Source organism: Syngnathus acus, chromosome 15, assembly GCF_901709675.1.
Source record: "Syngnathus acus chromosome 15, fSynAcu1.2, whole genome shotgun sequence".
In the NCBI taxonomy this organism is placed as follows: domain Eukaryota; kingdom Metazoa; phylum Chordata; class Actinopteri; order Syngnathiformes; family Syngnathidae; genus Syngnathus; species Syngnathus acus.
This window is the reverse complement of record NC_051100.1, coordinates 14191229-14210282: the sequence shown is the minus strand read 5'-3', so window position 1 is coordinate 14210282 and position 19054 is coordinate 14191229. Positions and strand designations below refer to the sequence as shown.

General features: G+C 44.6%; 2 protein-coding genes across 5 annotated transcripts in view; both read right to left on the bottom strand.

Annotated features, from left to right (window-relative positions):
* Positions 1 to 8086, bottom strand: part of LOC119134891 (echinoderm microtubule-associated protein-like 4) — a 65408-nt gene extending 57322 nt beyond the window's left edge. For 2 of the 3 annotated variants that reach the window (XM_037272097.1, XM_037272098.1), the window contains exon 1: positions 7595 to 8086. In XM_037272097.1, coding sequence (XP_037127992.1) covers positions 7595 to 7613 — 19 coding nt within the window. In that variant the 5' untranslated portion in view covers positions 7614 to 8086. The remainder of the gene's footprint in view (positions 1 to 7594) is intronic. The other variant, XM_037272099.1, reaches the window with a different exon arrangement.
* A 1033-nt stretch (positions 8087 to 9119) lies between these two features.
* Positions 9120 to 18714, bottom strand: tspan14 (tetraspanin 14). 2 transcript variants are annotated; one of them, XM_037272194.1, is made up of 9 exons: positions 18448 to 18714; positions 17743 to 17823; positions 15711 to 15761; positions 15488 to 15634; positions 14894 to 15064; positions 14703 to 14828; positions 14550 to 14600; positions 14014 to 14127; positions 9120 to 9518 (listed from the first exon to the last, which is right to left on the bottom strand). In XM_037272194.1, exons 2-9 carry the CDS (start codon positions 17821 to 17823, stop codon positions 9453 to 9455), a joined length of 807 nt encoding a protein of 268 aa, XP_037128089.1. In that variant the 5' UTR covers positions 18448 to 18714; the 3' UTR covers positions 9120 to 9452. The 2 variants fall into 2 exon arrangements, with proteins under 2 accessions (XP_037128089.1, XP_037128090.1); XM_037272195.1 differs by having other exon boundaries at positions 15611 to 15634.
* Positions 18715 to 19054: the final 340 nt, after the last annotated feature.

The following is a 19054-nucleotide window of genomic DNA, read 5'->3' as shown; positions in this document are numbered from 1 at the left end:
AGCACGGTTCCGTTCCCCGGGTTTCCGCCGAGCACGGTTCCGTTCCCCGAGTTTCCGCCGAGCGCGGTTCCGTTCCCCGAGTTTCCGCCGAGCGCGGTTCCGTTCCCCGAGTTTTCGCCGAGTGCGGTTCCGTTCCCCGAGTTTCCGCCGAGTGCGGTTCTGTTCACCCATGTGCCGCGATGCGCGGTTTGGACTTTGCCACAGACCAGTGGGGTCATTTGGACTGGTGCGCTTCCCCTCCTCCCCCCCACACGCCGCGTGGGGGTTTGTTTTTTTGGGATGTCGGGAGCCATCCCTTGTGGGGGGGGTACTGTCATGACTCGTCCCGGGTTGCTTTATTATGTCTATATGTTTCCACGATCCTCTATACTAATTCGGTACCACGGTAAAAAACAACAGAATCCACTTTTAAAATCACTAATCCATCTGCTTGTCACGACTCGGTTGCTTTATTATGTCTATATGTTACTATGGTTTCTGTTTGCATCGCCCCTCCTGTGTTACCTCAATCAATGTAATCACAGTCACCTGCCTCTTGTTACCTGTCTTGTATTTAAGTCTTGTCTGCCCCTCACTCCCGTCGGATCGTTGATGTCGTTCTTGTTTCTTGTTTTTTTTTTGGTTCCTGTCTTTGTCAGTTCTGTTTTGGTTAGCCAGTCTGTTGGTCGGTCCGTTAAGTTATGTCAGTTTGCCGGTTCTGTTGGCTTGTTCCCCTTATCCTCCCTTCCAACTACCGTTTCCCTTCGATAAACCCTGGTCCAAGCTGCATTTGGTCGCCCAGCTCCATTCCAATCCGTGACACTGCTATAGCCAAGAAGGCTTGCGGCCACACCCTCAACATGTGCCCAAAGGTAATTTTGCATATTTGAGACTTTGCCTACGCACTTTGTCAATGTGATTGACATTAAATACGTTTGGTAACCGTATCACCCCAGCTGACTCATGCGGAAATGACGGCACGTAGGCATATTCAGGTGAACGTATTTATAACATAACGTGGCACAACAGTGACAGTAAACGGACAAATCTATACCGTAATCTTTGGACTAAAAGTCGCTCCGGAATATAGGTCGCATTAGCCATAAAATGCACAATAACGTGAAAAAAAACATATATAAGTCGCTCCGGAGTATAAGTCGCATTTTGGGGGAAAATTTATTCGACAAATACCAACACCAAGAACAGACATGAACGAGCAACAACAGGCTAAACGATAGGTATGCTAACGTGACATAAACACAAACGAAGAGCTGAGAACGGGCCTGACGTAACATTCAGAGTTATTAAAAAAAACTATTACATAAATAACACGTTTATAAAACCATCTGTGTCACTCCAATTCATTAAATCCATCGATCGTCCTTTGTCAACAATGGGTGCGCGCCGCTGACGGCGCTTGCACTTCAAAATATTCCACAGGCCCATATAACGATATATAAATTAGATATCAAATAACTATTATATAAGCAATAATATTATCAAACCATCTGTGCACTCTAAACCATTAAATCCATCGATCAAATTCCTCGTCCTTTGTCAACAACGCCGCGCGTGCGCCCTGACGTCAGCCTCGTCGTTATTCCACAGATCTAGTATATAACTATATTGTAGCGTTAACAAAGTACAAGGAAAGACGTGGGTTTGGTAAACGGCTCTTTATTTAACAAAACAAACTTCCAGGCGTGTGGCGGCGTGGACTTCCAGCCACGGAGGTGGAAGAAAGCTCCATAGAATAGGACCGGGCGTGCGTAAAAGCCATGACCGAGCCCCATCCACCGTCCCTGGACAGCCACCCGGCCGAGCGCCGGCCCCCGACTTCTATCCACGGAGGTGAAAGAGAGCTCCGTAGAGTAGGACCGGGCGTGCGTAAAAGCCATAATAGTTTTTCAAACCTTCTGTGTCACTCCAAATCCTTAAATCCTTCAAACTCTTGGTCCTCCGTGTCACTTAGAAACAAAGCCGCTAATGATGCCGGTAGTACGTGGGGCCCTTCGTCATCTTCGTCATCCCGTGATCAATCTTTGTCCTTTTTGTAAACAACCGCCACGCCGCGCCGCGCTGCTGACGTCACTTGAAATTCAAATTGCAGTAATCCCTTGCTACATCGCGGTTCATTTATCGCGGTTTCACTTATAGTCCGAGAATTACGGTAATTGCTCCGGTTGCATCTGCCTCTGATGCAAAATATTTCCACAGACTCTTTGAGCGACCTGGCTTCTCAACAAGCCGACGTGTTGGACTTCCACTCCCACTTGCTGAAGCCATTGTTATGAAAGACCAAAAGTTTTCTTCTTCTTCAGCGCCGCTGACTGCTGCTCCGTGTTGCTCGCATGCGTATACTGCCCCCTTCAGTTCCGGCAAGAATTGACACAGCTCGCCGAGTGAAAAGTTAAATACAGTGGAGCCTCGGTTTTCGACCACAATCCGTTCCAGAAGGGTGTTCGAGAAGTGAATAGTTCGAATTCATAATCATGTTTTCCCCTTACAAATAATGGAAAAAAAATTAATCGGTTTCAAGCAAAAAACCCACCTTTTTAAGCATTTTTTTCATTTGCGCATTTTTGTCCGATCGCGCAACTGCAGCGCACCGCCGAACGCGCAACCGTAACGCGTCACCCACCGCGCAACTGCACCGCGCTGGTCGCATTAGTGTGACAGAGCCATCGCTGAAATTTAGAAAATATTTTTAAAGTCCTGATGTACTTTCCAAAATTTAAGTGGACCCTCAGTGCGCAGGGAGCTTAGTTTTGTCCGATTGCGCTACTGCAGCGTGCCGGGCGCTCACTGTCGCATTGCTTTAAGAGCGTCTTTGTGTTTTAGGATGGCTTTACTGCTCACACTTGCTTCTTTTGGAGGCATGATTAGAGTTGATGCAATCCTCAGAGTAACGAAAATGTAATAACAACGGAGTCAGTCGGCATCTGGGCCGCGTGGTTGGCATTCGGGGTGTAAATCGCGGGTTTTGTCACGATACGATATCATATCGATACAAAGATTCACGATACGATATTTGCCGATATCTTAAAGCCTGCTGTGATTCATTCACGATACATCACGATATAGTGCTCTACGATCGATATAGAACAATATCCTGATTTATAACAATTCATACGCAAAATCAACAAGGTACTGCAAACTCTTTATTTAGGAAATTACAAGAGTATTGTAGTATACAAAGTGCTTATTTTAACACTGAACTTTATCAAATACCTATATTTCTTCTCATATAAGTAAGTAAAGAAAAATGAATATTCTTTCTTTTTTGTACTACCATTAACTTTAAAGTGCATTACTGAACTATTTAATTACAAAACAAAAACAAGTTCTTTATAATGAATGTAGTAAACATTACACCTAGACCATATGTTCTAATCCAAATGCAAAAAAAAAGTGCTTCCAAACGAATGACTTGAAGCCCAAAGGGGAGCGAATTTCCTCGTCTTCTTGGACACTAGCCATAGCACCAGCCCAGGAGCCGCGTAGTTGTCGGCTCCCCTTTCACGTGCCTGCTCTGCTCACAACACAACACGCCGCGCACTGCTCCCGGAAAGAGGAAGCAAGCAACAATGAACTGGATTTCAAAATAAAGTCGCGTCTAATGTCCGAGGTCAAAAACGGGCGATATAGATCGATGTTTACGTTTAGCATCGATGCCAACAAATCGTAGAGCATTATATCGATTAATCGATGTGTATCGATGAATCGTTACACCCCTAGTTGGCATGCGGGTCCTCTCGGCTCATCTCGCGAGGTTCGACAACCGAATTCCGTCCGACATCCGAAGCAAAAAAATCTCGAATTTTTTGTTCGAATACCGATTTGTTCGAGAACCGGGACGTTTGAAAACCGAGGCTCCACTGTATTTGGTTCTGACTGTAGCACAAAAAGCAGGTATTGACATATTTATTGTGTGTTGGTACCGAATTGGTACTGGAAGCATCGATTCTTGTTATAACCCTAGTACCGACTACTGAAATGCTGGTATGCTGCTGACAATCCTAGGTGTAAGTTTAGGGCAGGGGTCACCAACCTTTCTTAAACCGAGAGCTACTTCCTGGGTACTGATTAAGGCAAAGGGCTACCAGTTTGACACACACTTCTGAAATAGCCAATTTGCTCAATTTGGCTTTCACTGTGTTATTATTGTCATTTCCAGTTCACATGTGTGATTTTAACAAGAATAGCAAAAATACAGTCAAGCCTTGGTTTTTGACCACAATCCGTTCCAGAAGGCGGTTCGAGAAGCGAATCGGTCGAATTCCGAATCTATTTTTCCCATTACAAATAATGGAAACATTTTTAATCCGTTTCATGACAAAAAAAACCAGCTTTTTTAAGCATTTTTTCATTTTGGGCATATTTATCCGATCGCGCAACTGCAGCGCACCGCCGACCGCGCAACCGTGTCGCGTCACCGACCGCGCAACTCCACCGCGCTGGTCGCATTATTGTGACAGAGCCGTCGCTGAAATTTAGAAAATATTTTTAAAATCCTGATGTACTTTCTAAAAATTAAGTGGACCTCAGTGCGCAGGGAGCTTGATTTTGTCCGAGCGTGCAACTGCAGGGCACCGCCGAACGCGCAACAGTAGCGCGTCGCCGACCGCGCAACTGCACCACGCTTGTCGCATTATTGTGACAGAGCCGTCGCTAAAATTTAGAAAATATTTTTAAATTCCTGATGTACTTTCTTAAATCTAAGTGGACCTCAGTGCGCAGGGAGCTTAATTTGGTCCGATCGCGCAACCGCAGCGCGCCGGGCGCTCACTGTCGCATTGCTTTAGGAGCGTCTTTGTGTTTTAGGATGGCTTTACTGCTCTTACTTGCTTTCTTTGGAGGCATGATTAGGGGTTAATACAATCCTCAAAGTAACGAAAAAACAATAACGGATTCAGTCGGCATCCGGGCCGCGCGGTCGGGTTTTCTCGGGTCCTCCCGGCTCATCTCGCGAGGTTCGACCTCCGAATTTTGTTCGACAACCGAAGCAAAGAAATCTTGAATTTTTTGTTCGAATACCGATTTGTTCGAGAACCAGGACGTTCGAAAGCCGAGGTTTGATTGTAAAATAAATAGATGCAGCTCACTGACAAGTGCCGCTATTTGAGCTAATTTTAGAACAGTCCTGCGGGCGACTCATGCGGTCCTCACGGGCGACCTGGTGCCCGCGGGCACCGTGTTGGTGACCCCTGGTTTAGGGTTTACAAATGCACAGCCATGAACCTACTGTATGATTATGACATTTAACCTTAGTAAAATCAATTAACTAATTCTTATTTCTCATCTTTTTCAGTAAATCATCACAGTCTCATAGGGACAAATTTGCCCATAATGTACTACATATGAGCCCCATAATGTACTACATACGAGCAAGCACCCGAGTTGACTAACAACATGATGGTCACAGACATGCTCCACTGAGCATGGTGGAGGATGACGGCTTTAAAGCCATGATTTCCACTATCCATTCCAATTACGAGCTTCCAGCAAGAACTTCTTTACTTTCTGTACACAAACTGGGTTTAAGAAATAAAAATGTTGATCTTATAAAAATGAAACCAATTGATTGTTCATTATTAAGTGAAATGTCTTATTTTCTATTGCATATTTATAATTGCTCTTTAACTAAGCAAAATTACATTTTATTCAATTATTCGATAGAATAGTCGGTAGAGTACTCGATTACTAAAATATTCGATAGCTGCAGCCCTAGTTGCAATGGTCCAAATCAGGGGTCCCCAACCCACCCGGTCCACAGACCGGTACCGGTCCGCGGACGACTTGGTACCGGGCCACCAAGCCGCACAGAAAAAAATAAAAATAAATTATCGACGCTCAATTAATTCAGGTCAAGACGCTTATCCCGGTCACGTGACATGTTTCCCCAGTCGAGCCCGCAAAGCTAGCAAAAATGAGTACAAATTTGTTTTGAAAAATATTTTTAAAAAATTGGCGATTCTTTCCCAATTACATCCGTCGGTTCAGGTCAAGACGCTCTTCTCTGTCACGTGACATGTCACCTCAGTCAAGCCCGCGAAGCAAGCATATAGAGCAAGAAACAGATGTTTGGAAAGCTTCTTCGGAAAGGGAAAAAAGCCCAACGAGGAGACGGAAGAAGAAGACGCTACGACTTCTAAGAAAAGGAAAGCTGCATTTAAAAGAACATTTCTGGAGTCCTACTTAAAATATGGATTTATCGCCACAGGTGACTCCGACGCGCCAAGCCCACTCTGCATAATATGTGGCGACAGGCTAGCTAACGGGGCAATAAAGCCTTCAAAACTGCTTCGGCACATGGAGACCAAGTATCCTGCATTAAAAGACAAACCTTAACCACTTCGGGTGTCATAGTCTCCGATTACGCCTAGATGGGACCGGCTCGTTTCTGAGAAACAAGCTCCGTGCTCCCACTAATTCAACGTAATGGTGAGTTTTATTTTTATGTCGTTTGTACTTGTTTTTATGCCAGACGTATCATTTTATTTCATTGTATTTATATATTTATTATAAATGTATTATGTATTTATATAAAGGCCGGTCCGCGAAAATATTTCTGATACGAAACCGGTCCGTGGCGCAAAAAAGGTTGGGGACCACTGTTCTAAATCACAGCTTCCTACGGCGCTCTTCATTAGTTTGGAAAACCAAGTTGGTAGCCCAAAAAATTTACCTCACCCATAATGCACTGAACAGGCGGATTTTTTTGTTTTTAATATCTGTGTCAATCATACAGTAAATGACAATGGCACCCATCATTATGAAATACAAAATGCAAAGAGTAGACTGATTACGATACCAAATAAAATACGAAACAGTACAATAAAAATACAACTAAAATTAGCTAGGGCTTTTCACATAACACGAAATTGTCAATTATCAAGCTAGATTAATATCATCTCCATTTTTCATAAATCTAAACGGTCTTTGAAAAAGAAACAAACTCATTGTGAAAATAGAAGAAATTTGGATTCACCTTCAAAACTTTGCATTCGTGTAGAAAACAAGTCCCAAGGATATGAATAGTGTTAACCAAAAAGTCATCATTGTCATCTTTCAAAACACCACCAAAAGAACCTTCTTCTAGAGAAAATTATTTTAATTCGGATGAAGCCAACATTTGGTGGCCGGAGATCTAAAGTCACTCGGGGACGGCTCCTAAGATTTTTTTTATTCTCTCCTAGGGGTCTGAGAAAATGATCTATGATAAATATATTTTAGAACGTTAAATAAGATGCTGGAGAGGATTGATTGTCCACTTCTTCCTGGAGCGCCATCCACCAAGTTGCGTACTGTACAAACGAACGCGCGCCACCCACGGGGCTTTCGTTGTACGACAGAATACGAGAGTAGTCAGCGCGTGACGTCAAGTGTACAGATTACGTATTGGAAACACATGAAGTCGCCTTACGCCTGACGACCATCCGGGGATCAAAAGCTCCTAACGTCATCGTTGACCGTGGCGTTAGTGGCGCACGACTCGTTTTGCTGAGGTTGGGTGGGGGTTGTGCGGAGTCTCGGTGACACGTGGAAAGACGCACGCGCTCATTCCCGCCGCCTGCCAAAGGAGGAAGCAACCTTTGACGCGCGGACTGCTCACCTAAACTGCCACCTTCCATTTCCAGTCAGGCGACGCCGGTGGCGCGATGGAGGCCGGAGGAGACCCGGCCCGGCTGAGAAGCGAATTTGCGTTCCGACTGGGAGAAACGAGCGCGACGCCGCCGATGCTTTCCGCTGCGTTCTCCGCTTCGTGGACCACGACGAGCCGCTCGATTCCTTGGCGTCTCGCGCACTGCGGTCGCTGAGAAAGAGGCCGGGTAAGGACTGAAGGACACAAGCAAGTCGAGGCGACGGAACCTCAGAGCAGACGGACCGAGCGACGCTCACTCGTGCACGCTTCCGACTCCGCCCGTATACTCCGAAGAAGGAGAGGGAGCGGTTTCCGCTTCGCAACGGGTCGCTTGGTCGGCGGCAGTGCCCCCCGTTTGTCCATTGCATATTGCAGGCTCCTTTTCAAATTCGCGGCCCGGTACTAGGCCAAACGTCAACTTCACGTCAAAGGAATTCGAGACGTCGTGTATGCAAGTGATGCTGTGTATACACTAAATTCTCATACTGTACACGAAACTTGTCTCTGGACTATTTAATACAACATATAGGAAGTACACAATTATGGTCAAGTATAAATAACCAGATTCTCACCCCCATAACTTATTCCTATCACTACACTTTTCTAAAAAAAAAAAAAAAAAAAAAAAAAAATCCAAAATAAAGTCAGAAAATATCTTTTTGTTTTATTTTTGACTTTTTCAAGCAGGGGTGTCAAACTCTTTGTCACAGGCTGCATCGTAGTTAGTTTTCTGTGGAGTGCCATTATGAACCCAAATAAATGTATGAGCGCCTCATGTTATAGACGGTACACTTCAATATTTTTCAAATATTTGAAAAATATGAATGGTAACGAAAATAAATCAAGCAATATCTCAAAGTGAAGATAAATTGAGTACAATAATCCCTCGTTTCACTGGGTTTAGGCCCAAGCATTTATTTAATAAAGAGAAGTAAACAATTTCTTCCAGATAACTCCAGTAAAGTAATAGTTTTAATCATCAGTACGTACTATATAGTTCGCCTCTGCGGCCTGACTCCGCTCTGTAGTGTCTTTTTCATCTGAAGCCATAACACAATGCACTGTGAAAAAAATCCATGAAGCAGTGAGGCCGTGAAAGGTGAACCGTGATATAGCGAGGGATGACTATTGCCGATTTGCTCTCATGGGCCATAAAATGAGGTGGCGGGCCGTATCTGGCCCCAGGGCCTTGAGTTGACACCCGTGTTCTAGCATTTTGGACCAATTGAAATAATTTCATCTTCAACATTTAACAGATGCCAGCTTGAGCTGTGCGCATTGAACGTTACTCACTTTGCACGACCTCATGCAGAGTGATGACCGCTTAGCTGTCCGTCCCAGACTTTCAGCTGAGTGCTCAGCGCTCCCAAGCCGTTGACCGTGGAACATGGGTTTGCGCCCCAGGCGGGGCGGACTGTTGGTTATCGGAACAATGGCGCTCAAACTCCCCCCATGACAATTGTGGGCAATAAAACTTTAATCAATGAGCAAAAAGTGCGTATAAAAAGTAACTTTTTAATGCAAAACGCTTTCACACTTAGTTGTTCAGCCATGAGGCGGAGCTCAAGGAATCCAGTGTGAAAAACCAACAGATCATGTCACACCTTCACTTCCTGTTTGTCTTTTAACGTTGCCAACCGTATTTGCAAATTGGAGTGACACTGTGTGGTCTTGTGACTTAGAAGCCTGAGTAGAGAAAAGATCAAAAAGGGAAAAACAGCTGCAGCTCAACCATCACAAGTGAGGAGGGGCCACAGAGCTGAAGCAGTCTTTCTATCCATCGTCTTCAAGCTCCCAAGAGATCCAGCCACATCCGCCGCTGCTGGGTTCAGTTAGAGAATCGGACCTTTTGAATGTCTGAGATGAGCGACCTGGCCAGGTAGATGCCAACCATCTGATGGACAGCACACGATCATTCCACGTAATAATGAATACCACTTTTGTCACATTCAACTGATTTCCAGGACTTGTGCTTGACCTGGCTGGATGTCACTATTTTTACTCACAACCTCAAGTTATAGTTTATAAAAAAAAATATAGTGCAGCATAAATCAAGCACAAATGTGTAAAATATGACACATTCTGGTAATGTAAACAGACATATTACAACAATTACTGTCCTAATTACTTTATTAATGCATTCCACCAGGCAACGCATTCTGGGAACCAAAAAGCTAAGTTGTTTTTTCAACCAATATCTTCCCAGATGACGCTCACTACTGGCGGGGAACAGGGAGCAGGCCTCCCTACCAATAGTCAAACTCCTCATACAAATCAACAGTGTTAGAAAGGTTCCTATGTTGACGTTGAAAATCAATGTATATTTTTGGGTTGAATGTTGTGTTGGAAAGTTACGTCACCACACCTTAAGTCTCACGTGAGTTACTATATCAGCTTATCGCGATTGCTGCAGCCCGCGCGCAGTGGAAAGTTAGACGCCGGGAGTTAAAGTGGCTGGTATCGACTGAGCGTGTTGCTGTGATCGTGTGCGTATTTGCCAAACAGTGAGTATACAGGACTGTCTCCGAAAATTTCAATATTGTGATAAAGTTCTTTAGTTTCTGTAATGTAATTGAAAAAACAAAAATGTCATACATTCTGGATTCATTACAAATCAATTGAAATATTGCAAGCCTTTTATTATTTTAATATTGCTGATTATGGCATATAGCTTAAGAAAACTCAAATATCCTATCTCAAAATATTAAATATACTAGTAGGGTATTCAACTAATCACTTGAATCGTCTCATTAACTCGAAACACCTGCAAGGGTTTCCTGAGCCTTGAAAAACACTCAGCTTGGTTCAGTAAACTAAATCACAAGCATGGGGAAGACAGCTGATCAGACTGCTGTCCAGAGGACCATCATTGACACCCTCCATCAGGCGGGTAAGACACAAAAAGAAATTTCTCAAAGAGCAAGCTGTTCACAGAGTGCAGTTTCAAAGCACATCCACAAAAAGTCTGTTGGAAGGGGGAAATGTGGCAGGAAACGCTGCACAACCAAGAGAGATGACCGCACCCTTAACAGCATTGTGAAGAAGAGTCGCTTCCAGAATTTGGGGGAGCTTCAAAGACAGTGGACTGAAGCTGGAGTCCAGGTATCAAAAGCCACTGTTCACAGACGTGTCCGGGAAATGGGCTACAATAGCCTTATTCCCATGGTCAAGCCACTTCTGAACTCAAGACAACGGAAGAAGCGTCTGACTTGGGCTATGGAAAAGAAGCACTGGACAGTTGCAGAGTGGTCCAAAGTCCTCTTTTCAGACGAAAGCAAGTTTTGTATTTCATTTGGAAGTCAAGGCGCCAGAGTCTGGAGAAAGGCTGGAGAGGAGCAAAATCCAGGTTGCTTGAAATCCAGTGTGAAGTTGCCACAGTCAGCGATGGTTTGGGGAGCCATGTCAGCTGCTGGTGTTGGTCCACTGTGTTTCATCAAGTCCAGAGTAAATGCAGATTTTAGAGCACTACATGCTTTCGTCTGAAGAGCTCTATGGAGATGATTTTCATTTTCCAGCATGATCTGGCACCTGCCACAGTGCCAAAACCACCAGTAAATGGTGTACTGATCATGGCATTACTGTCCTCGATTGGCCTGCCAAATTCGCCTGACCTGAACCCCATAGAGAATTTCTGGGGTATTGTGAAGAAGAAGCTGAAAGACACCAGACCCAACAATGCAAAAGAGCTAAAGGCCGCTATTGAAGCATCCTGGGCATCCATAACACCTCAGTAATGCCACAGGCTGATTGCCTCCATGCCACGCCGCAATGATGCAGTAATCCGTGCAAAAGGATTCCCAACCAAGTACTGAGTGCATTAATGGACATTTTCAAATGTTTGATTTTGTTTTGCCGTTTTTTTTTTTACTTGGTCTTTGAGATTGGATTTTTGAGTTTTCTTAAGCTATAAACCATAATCAGCGAGATTAAAATAATAAAAGGCTTGCAATATTTCAGTTGACTTGTAATGAATCCAGAATGTATGACATTTTTGTTTTTTTAATTGCATTACTGAAAATAAAGACCTTTATCACAATATTCTAATTTTCTGAGACAGTCCTGTATACATTTAAGTGTTACTCCTGTTTACTGTTGTGCTGTTTGTCTGATCGCAGATTGTTTCGTGCGTGCGCCGTTTGGTTGGTAGCTTCGGCGCGCTCCTTTTAAGTTTTCCTCGCATCATACGAGTAGCCGTTACGTAGCTCCACGGCGGCTAACGGTCGCCAGCAAGTGTGTTTCCTTGTCTTGATGACTTATGTTTGGTGTTTTGTCTAGAGTACCGTAATTTTCGTACTAAAAGTCGCTCCGGAATATAGGTCGCATTAGCCATAAAATGCACAATAACGTGAAAAAAAAAACATAAGTCGCTCCGGAGCATAAGTCGCATTTTGGGGGAAATTTATTCGACAAAATCCAACACTAAGAACAGACATGAACGAGCAACAACAGGCTAAACGATAGGTATGCTAACGTGACATAAACACAAACGAAGAGCTGAGAACGGGCCTGATGTAACATTCAGAGTTATTAAAAAAACCATTACATAAATAACACGTTTATAAAACCATCTGTGTCACTCCAATTCATTAAATCCATCGATCGTCCTTTGTCAACAATGGGTGCGCGCCGCTGACGGCGCTTGCACTTCAAAATATTCCACAGGCCCATATAACGATATATAAATTAGATATCAAATAACTATTATATAAGCAATAATATTATCAAACCATCTGTGCACTCTAGATCATTAAATCTATCGATCAAATTCCTCGTCTTTTGTCAACAACGCCGCGCGTGCGCCCTGACGTCAGCCTCGTCGTTATTCCACAGATCTAGTATATAACTATATTGTAGCGTTAACAAAGTACAAGGAAAGACGTGGGTTTGGTAAACGGCTCTTTATTTAACACAACAAACTTCCAGGCATGTGGCAGTGTGGACTTCCAGCCACGGAGGTGGAAGAGAGATCCATAGAATAGGACCGGGCGTGCGTAAAAGCCAGGACCGAGCCCCATCCACCGTCCCCGGACAGCCACCCGGCCGAGCGCCGGCCCCCGACTTCTATCCACGGAGGTGAAAGAGAGCTCCGTAGAGTAGGACCGGGCGTGCGTATAAGCCATAATAGTTTTTCAAACCTTCTGTGTCACTCCAAATCCTTAAATCCTTCAAACTCTTGGTCCTCCGTGTCACTTAGAAACAAAGCCGCTAATGATGCCGGTAGTACGTGGGGCCCTTCGTCATCCCGTGATCAATCTTTGTCCTTTTTGTAAACAACCGCCGCGCCACGCCGCGCCGCGCTGCTGATGTCACTTGAAATTCAAATTACAGTAATCCCTTGCTACATCGCGGTTCCACTTTTTTTTTTTTTTTTTGAAAATCTTTGAAAAAATTCACATGTAAGTCGCTCCTTATTATAAGTCGCCCCCCCCACCCAAACTATGAAAAAAACCCGCGACTTATAGTCCGAAAATTACGGTACTTCATTTATGTTTATTTAGTATGGCGGAACCGTTACGCGCAGTTAGTTATGTGATGTGTGCCGTCTATTAGTGTTGTGTGACGTCAGAAGTTGAGCATTGACTTGCTGTATTTCTGTCTGTTGAGGACCACACCCCATTCTCACACACGCACACACACACACACGCACGCACACACATCTTTCACAAGAATCACACACACACACACACACACACACACACACACACACACACACACACACACACACACACACACACACACACACACACACACACACACACACACACACACACACACACACACACACACACACACACACACACACACACACACACACACACACACACACACACACACACACACACACACACACACATACACAATCACATTCACACACCCAAACACTCACCCATGTACACTACTCACACCTGCTCTCACATCCTTACGACCAAAATGTGCCTATACCTTTTGCCCGTTCGCCTGTATGCCCATATGAGCCACAGAGCCTGTTACTTGCCAATAATTTAGTAAAGCAACAAAAACTGAACCACGCCTCCCTCCTGTGTTCTGACCGACACCCGGGGGCGAAAAGAGCATAACATTCTGAGCCAACCCCCTATACAGTCCTCAGGCTCCGCAACAGACAGCCACTAAAATAGTGATCCAATGCATTCTAAAGTTTTGAAATTAATCGGCCGATGAATCAGGAATCAGTATTTTCTTTCTGCCGAAAATCAGCCTAAAAAGAAATCCCTATCTTAATCAGAATCAGTATTTTTTTCTGCCGAAAATCAGCCTAAAATAAATCCATATCAGTCGGGCCCCTGTGTACACTGTACTGTACTTGTACATTGTGTGTGTGCATGTGTGTGTGTAAATCACAGAGAGACATTTGTGGCGCTTTCACTCACCTGCAGCAGAGAGATGACGACAAAGACGGTAGCCAGCGTGTAAAGATTTTCAGGTAACCAGTCTTCCAGCGCAGCAATGCAACCTTTCATGTAAATATGATCCGGCCACTCTGCCTGAAACAACAACAGTTTCAACAGATGGGCCATGGGCCGGCATGGCATAGAGATTGGGGGTTCCATCCCCAGTCCTTGTAACCAAGTGTCCACCGCTCCTGATGGCATGTCATCAGTAGGTGAATGAGGAAGCAGTGTGAAGCCCTTTGAGTAGTAAAAGTAGAAAAAGCACTCTACAAGTACAGCCCATTCACCAAGGTCAAGAAAACAGGATGTCATGCCTCCTTGGCATTGGAGGCCATCCCCAGATGGATGGATGGCTTGTCTTCCAAGACCACCTTTGGTCCCCTCATCAGTTCTTGCCGCGAGCCAAGCCTTTTTGCGGGAACAGATGAGAGGCCAAAGGCGGTCTTCCAAGGCAAGCGCAACAGCCCAGTTGCCTGTGGAGGAAACGAGCCATACCAACCATTGGCAGGCCTTACCTTGTCTTTCTTTCTCACGTCGTAGCCACACTGCGTGTTCAACACTGTGTCCTGGAGAGCACACATTTGAGTCGAGCGTTAGCATGGGTGCTGGGGAAACCCTTTCGTTCCAGCTCCGGCCGGGCGGGCAGGCAGTCGGTCGGAGTTACTCACGGCGGGATCGGCGACGCAGCAGGAGAACGGAACTCCGCACTTCTCTCTGCTTCGATGCGTTCCGTTGCAGCTGAAGTAAACGTTGACGTCCCAGTCGTCGGGATGTTGTGCACCGCAGCAGTGATTCTGCGGCACAAGCACACAGCGGCACTTTACAAGGTGGAGCCGCCCGCGGGTCGGATGTGTCTTACCGTCCTCTGCAGCGAGTCGATCAAGTTCTGCAGGTCGATGTCATCTCGGTACACTTTGATGTTGGCTAGGAAGAAGCCGTTGATCCATTCTCGCATCTGACTCTGGAAAAGCACAGCCAGCACGGCGACAGCCAGCTCCACCAAGAAGATCAAGCCGATGATGCCGCAAAACTAACATGCAAAGCACAGAATCAGGGATCAGTTGCAAGTCATTTCTCTGGATTACTCTCCGTCATCTCAACGATACGACCGACATCCGCCCGATGGCGCCAAGATCCAGGTTGCGATCGGGGCCGCGACTCGCCCACCTGCCCGATTACTCTGAGAAAACTCAACTCAGGCAACCCCGGCGAGCTTTCTGCAGGCACTCTGGCTGCCTGCATCCGTCCAAGTTGGCTATAGAGCTCAAAGTTATCCTTTGTCGCGTGGGACTGTTTTTCTGTACGAGCTTTGTGCTCAGTCCAGGTTGGACCACACCCAGCTCAGGCGGCGCCCCAACCGCAACGAGCAGGGGAGAAAATCCTGTCGACTATTTTCGCCGCCACAATCAATTTGCCACGCATAGACTTCAAGATGGCCTCTGTTTGCACGTACAAACTTGAGCAGGCAGAAGTTTTCTCGCAGAGCTCCCACACATCCCGCAAAGCTCAGGATGAAGGTGACCGCGCCCACCAGCAGCAGCAACCACACCGGATCCAAACCTCGAAGACGGGTCACCTGCGCCAAGTCCAGCAGGACACCCTGAGGACACATTTGATTCTCAGGGTTAAGTTTAGGCTTAGGGTCGACGTCATCTATCTTTCCATTCGGCTTTTACCTTTTCACTCCACGCCCAGAAACCCACCGCGATGAAGACCACGCCGACCAGCTGCAACACATACAGCAAGGACAGACGGCCTTTTAACACAACTTGAGACTCTGGCTAACTGTGGTTCCATTTTTTTGTCTGTCTAAATTGTTATGCTCAGTTGTCTTCTGTTCAAATTGCATGTCTGTCGCTCTTTTAAGTGCTAAGTTGAGCACAGTGTACAAGAGGGAGGCCCCCTCTCCACTTTTGGGTCGGAGTATGCCGGGATAGCTCCTGAGCGCTGTTTGTTCCGAACAGTTGTTTTGTGCTGGTCCAGGCACAATTCGCCCCCGAGAAAGAGGGCAAATATTTCGCATCGATCATGTCGCTCATTTCCTCCTCTCGGGCTTTAATGACAGTTTGAACAAACAGAACAAAATGGTTTATTGAAAAATTACAAACTCTCCGTTATTCGTGGCGTTTTTTTAAATGTTAGCATGTTGATGAAAACATGGGATTTGAACAGGGGTGTGTAAACTTTTGACCATGTGACTGTGGGAGCACCTGGGGAGTATTCCAGAAAGCAGGTTCAACATACTCTGAGTCTATCCCTGAACTCTGAGTTGACTTACTCTGAGATGGGAGACTGAGTATTCGGTTCCAGAAAAGCTAATCTGAGTTAGTTCAATCAACTGTGAGTATGTTAACCTGGAGTTACGCGCGTGCACAACCACTATAAAAAGCCATCATCAATGGAGCCCCGATACCACGAGTCTAACTGAGGAAAAACAGATCACCTTATTTTACCACAACGGAGTTGGAGGTCCTTTTGCAAGCCTACAGCAAGTACGAACGTATTTCTCACCGCAAATCTAATACGTCTGCAGCAGCGAAGGAGACCGAGACGTCATGGGAGGAAATTGCTACCCGATGCGCAAGTTTGAATTTACTATTTCATTGATGTAACATCTAACCATGAGACCATAGCATAACCTATAGTTATGAATTTAAGTAGGAATGAAATCTGATTTTCATTTAGGTGCAATACAACAGGAGAAAAAAGGACTTGGAAGCAGCTCAAAATTAAACATAAAGACATTAGTCAAAAAAGTAAGGCATGTTTTGCTAGGTTGTGATCGCACCTCACTTTAATTTTAATTTAATTATTTTAAATGGACTTACGCTATTAAACAAAGTCAATATTAGTTTAAACTAAAAAATGTATTTAGTGACTACCTCAAATCATTTAAACCCCAAACAAAATGTTTTTCAACGTCATCTCAGTTAATTCTACACTTTGTGGATTAACACTTGACACAAACGCATTTATGTTGTAGTCATTTAAAATGTGACGCTGTAGCTTACACTAACACTCATTAAAATACTATTTTAAAACAAACATTGAGTTCTGCTCAGCCAACAGAAAAAAAGTAATGCTCTGCATCCCATTTGCAAAAAAAACGTAGAACTATGCATAAAGTTTGCTCTGATGTGAGTGCTCATTCGCGGTGTGTGGGAATCAAACTCATGGTGCCTGCACACAAGACAGGCGAGTGTACCACTTCACCATCAGGCATCCCACGGCCGGAGAAGGTTATTGAGATAAATTATACTGTTCAAAGAAAAGCGGTAGCATTCGAAAAAATATTCTTTTAGAAATGATAAAACGTCTAATCTGGGTCGGAAAGTCTATCGCGATGTAAAGTGTTTCGAATTATTACGGCTTCGATGTTGATTGGATTTTGAATGAACGGGCAATCCATTATTAACCGCTTTCTTTGTGTGGGAGGAGACTGGTTGAAACTCTGGGTCTCTTATAGTAAACCTGCCAGCGAGCAGGTTATGTTCACAAAGTTACCAACCACAGTAACTGACCCAGAGTTTAAGTTACCTCTCTTTCTGGAATGGATAACTCAAGAGTTTCTCTCATTTCAAGGTTAACTTACTCAGAGTTTTCACATAACCCGCTTTCTGGAATACCCCTGTTCTATGTAACAGGATGTGCATAACACGTCACCGGTTTGACAACACTAAAGTAGAAGAGGAGGAAGACGAAACTCACCCAGAAGATGACGTTGTACGTAAACATGAGGTATTTGTAGCAGCAGCTGACCTCAGCGTTGTCATAGCGATAATAATACATCTGATAAACAAAACATGCACATCAAGATGAATGTTTCACAACAAAGAAGCATTCAGGGCGCAACGGTTTTATGAACGTGGAAATTTGGTGATTAACATGTAATAAAGAAGTTATCAAGCTGACTTGACTTTTTCGGGACATTTCACTGGACACGGCATACAAAAAGGAAGATTTTTTATTATTATTAGATTCCCCAAACACACATTGTACAGGGAAGTATATTTCTTTCGTGGAGTGACTATCGTGAACAACTTTAAGTTTTAAAAAAATGCAGAAACAAAAGTGCGTCTACAACTCTTTTGAACTACTTTTGTTGTCATTGTAATATCAGAATAACTTCAATCAAAAAAACCTGTAGCAGGTATTTCAAATGAACAAAAAAATGAACCTGATCTAATTATTTTGTCCTTGAGCGTATCTCGAATTGACCCAAGCCATTGTTTAAATGTTCAGCGTCTTTGGGCCCTTTGAGATGCACTACGCAAATCAAAAATTGTCTTTAGTTCTTATACTCGGGCCGACTTTGTTCCCAGCTCACCGGAAGCAGCTAACGTTAGCATAGCTAGCTGCCAACGAGCACGTAAAGGAAGTCCAAGAAAGTATCGAAAATGTGGTCCAACTCACCTCTGGTTCCAAATAACTACTTTGCAGAACTTTTGCTGTCAAGATGTCGACGAACAAAAGTTTTCGAGTCGTTTTTTTCACCCTTCCTCACTATACTTGAGAAGCTGAATAACCAGTCGCTAAGTGAAGCTGGCCGACAAGCGTTGACTAAAGACAACATGAATTAGGGGACGCCTGACGAGCACAAAAGCGATCAGAGCATCAGGGAGGCGCTCGAGATCGCCTAAAAAATAGGGGGGGGAACGATGACTTCTTCCTGTTCTTGGAGATGCAGGCTCGCGGCATTTCGTGCCAACTACCGCCACCGCGTGGACGGGAAGTCCACTAATGGTGTCACCCGCGGGGTACTCTTTTTTTATGGCTTATGGCTATGATCATTTTGGAGCGCTGCGGGATCCAAAACCGGCGCAAATCAACCTAGAAAGCTGTGATCTGGACAATTTTAACCGTTGGGAAGGTTGTTGTTGTTTTTTAGCTACTTTATTCTCATTCTGTGGCGTTTGACCCTTTGCTGGGTCTTGACCGTTCAGATGAAATCAGTTTTTGATGACAATGGCTGACAATGACCATGAAGTGTCATCGGGGCGTGAGGACTTCGAGGACTAAG

Excerpts from the sequence above, each read along its gene's own strand:
- tspan14 (XM_037272194.1), bottom strand. The coding sequence starts at position 17,823 with ATGTATTATTATCGCTATGACAACGCTGAGGTCAGCTGCTGCTACAAA. Across the intron at positions 15,065-15,487 it reads ACTTCTGCCTGCTCAAGTTT|TTTTGCGGCATCATCGGCTT; the intron begins GTACGTGCAAAC and ends TTTGCATGTTAG. Across the intron at positions 14,128-14,549 it reads ACGTGAGAAAGAAAGACAAG|GCAGAGTGGCCGGATCATAT; the intron begins GTAAGGCCTGCC and ends TTGTTGTTTCAG.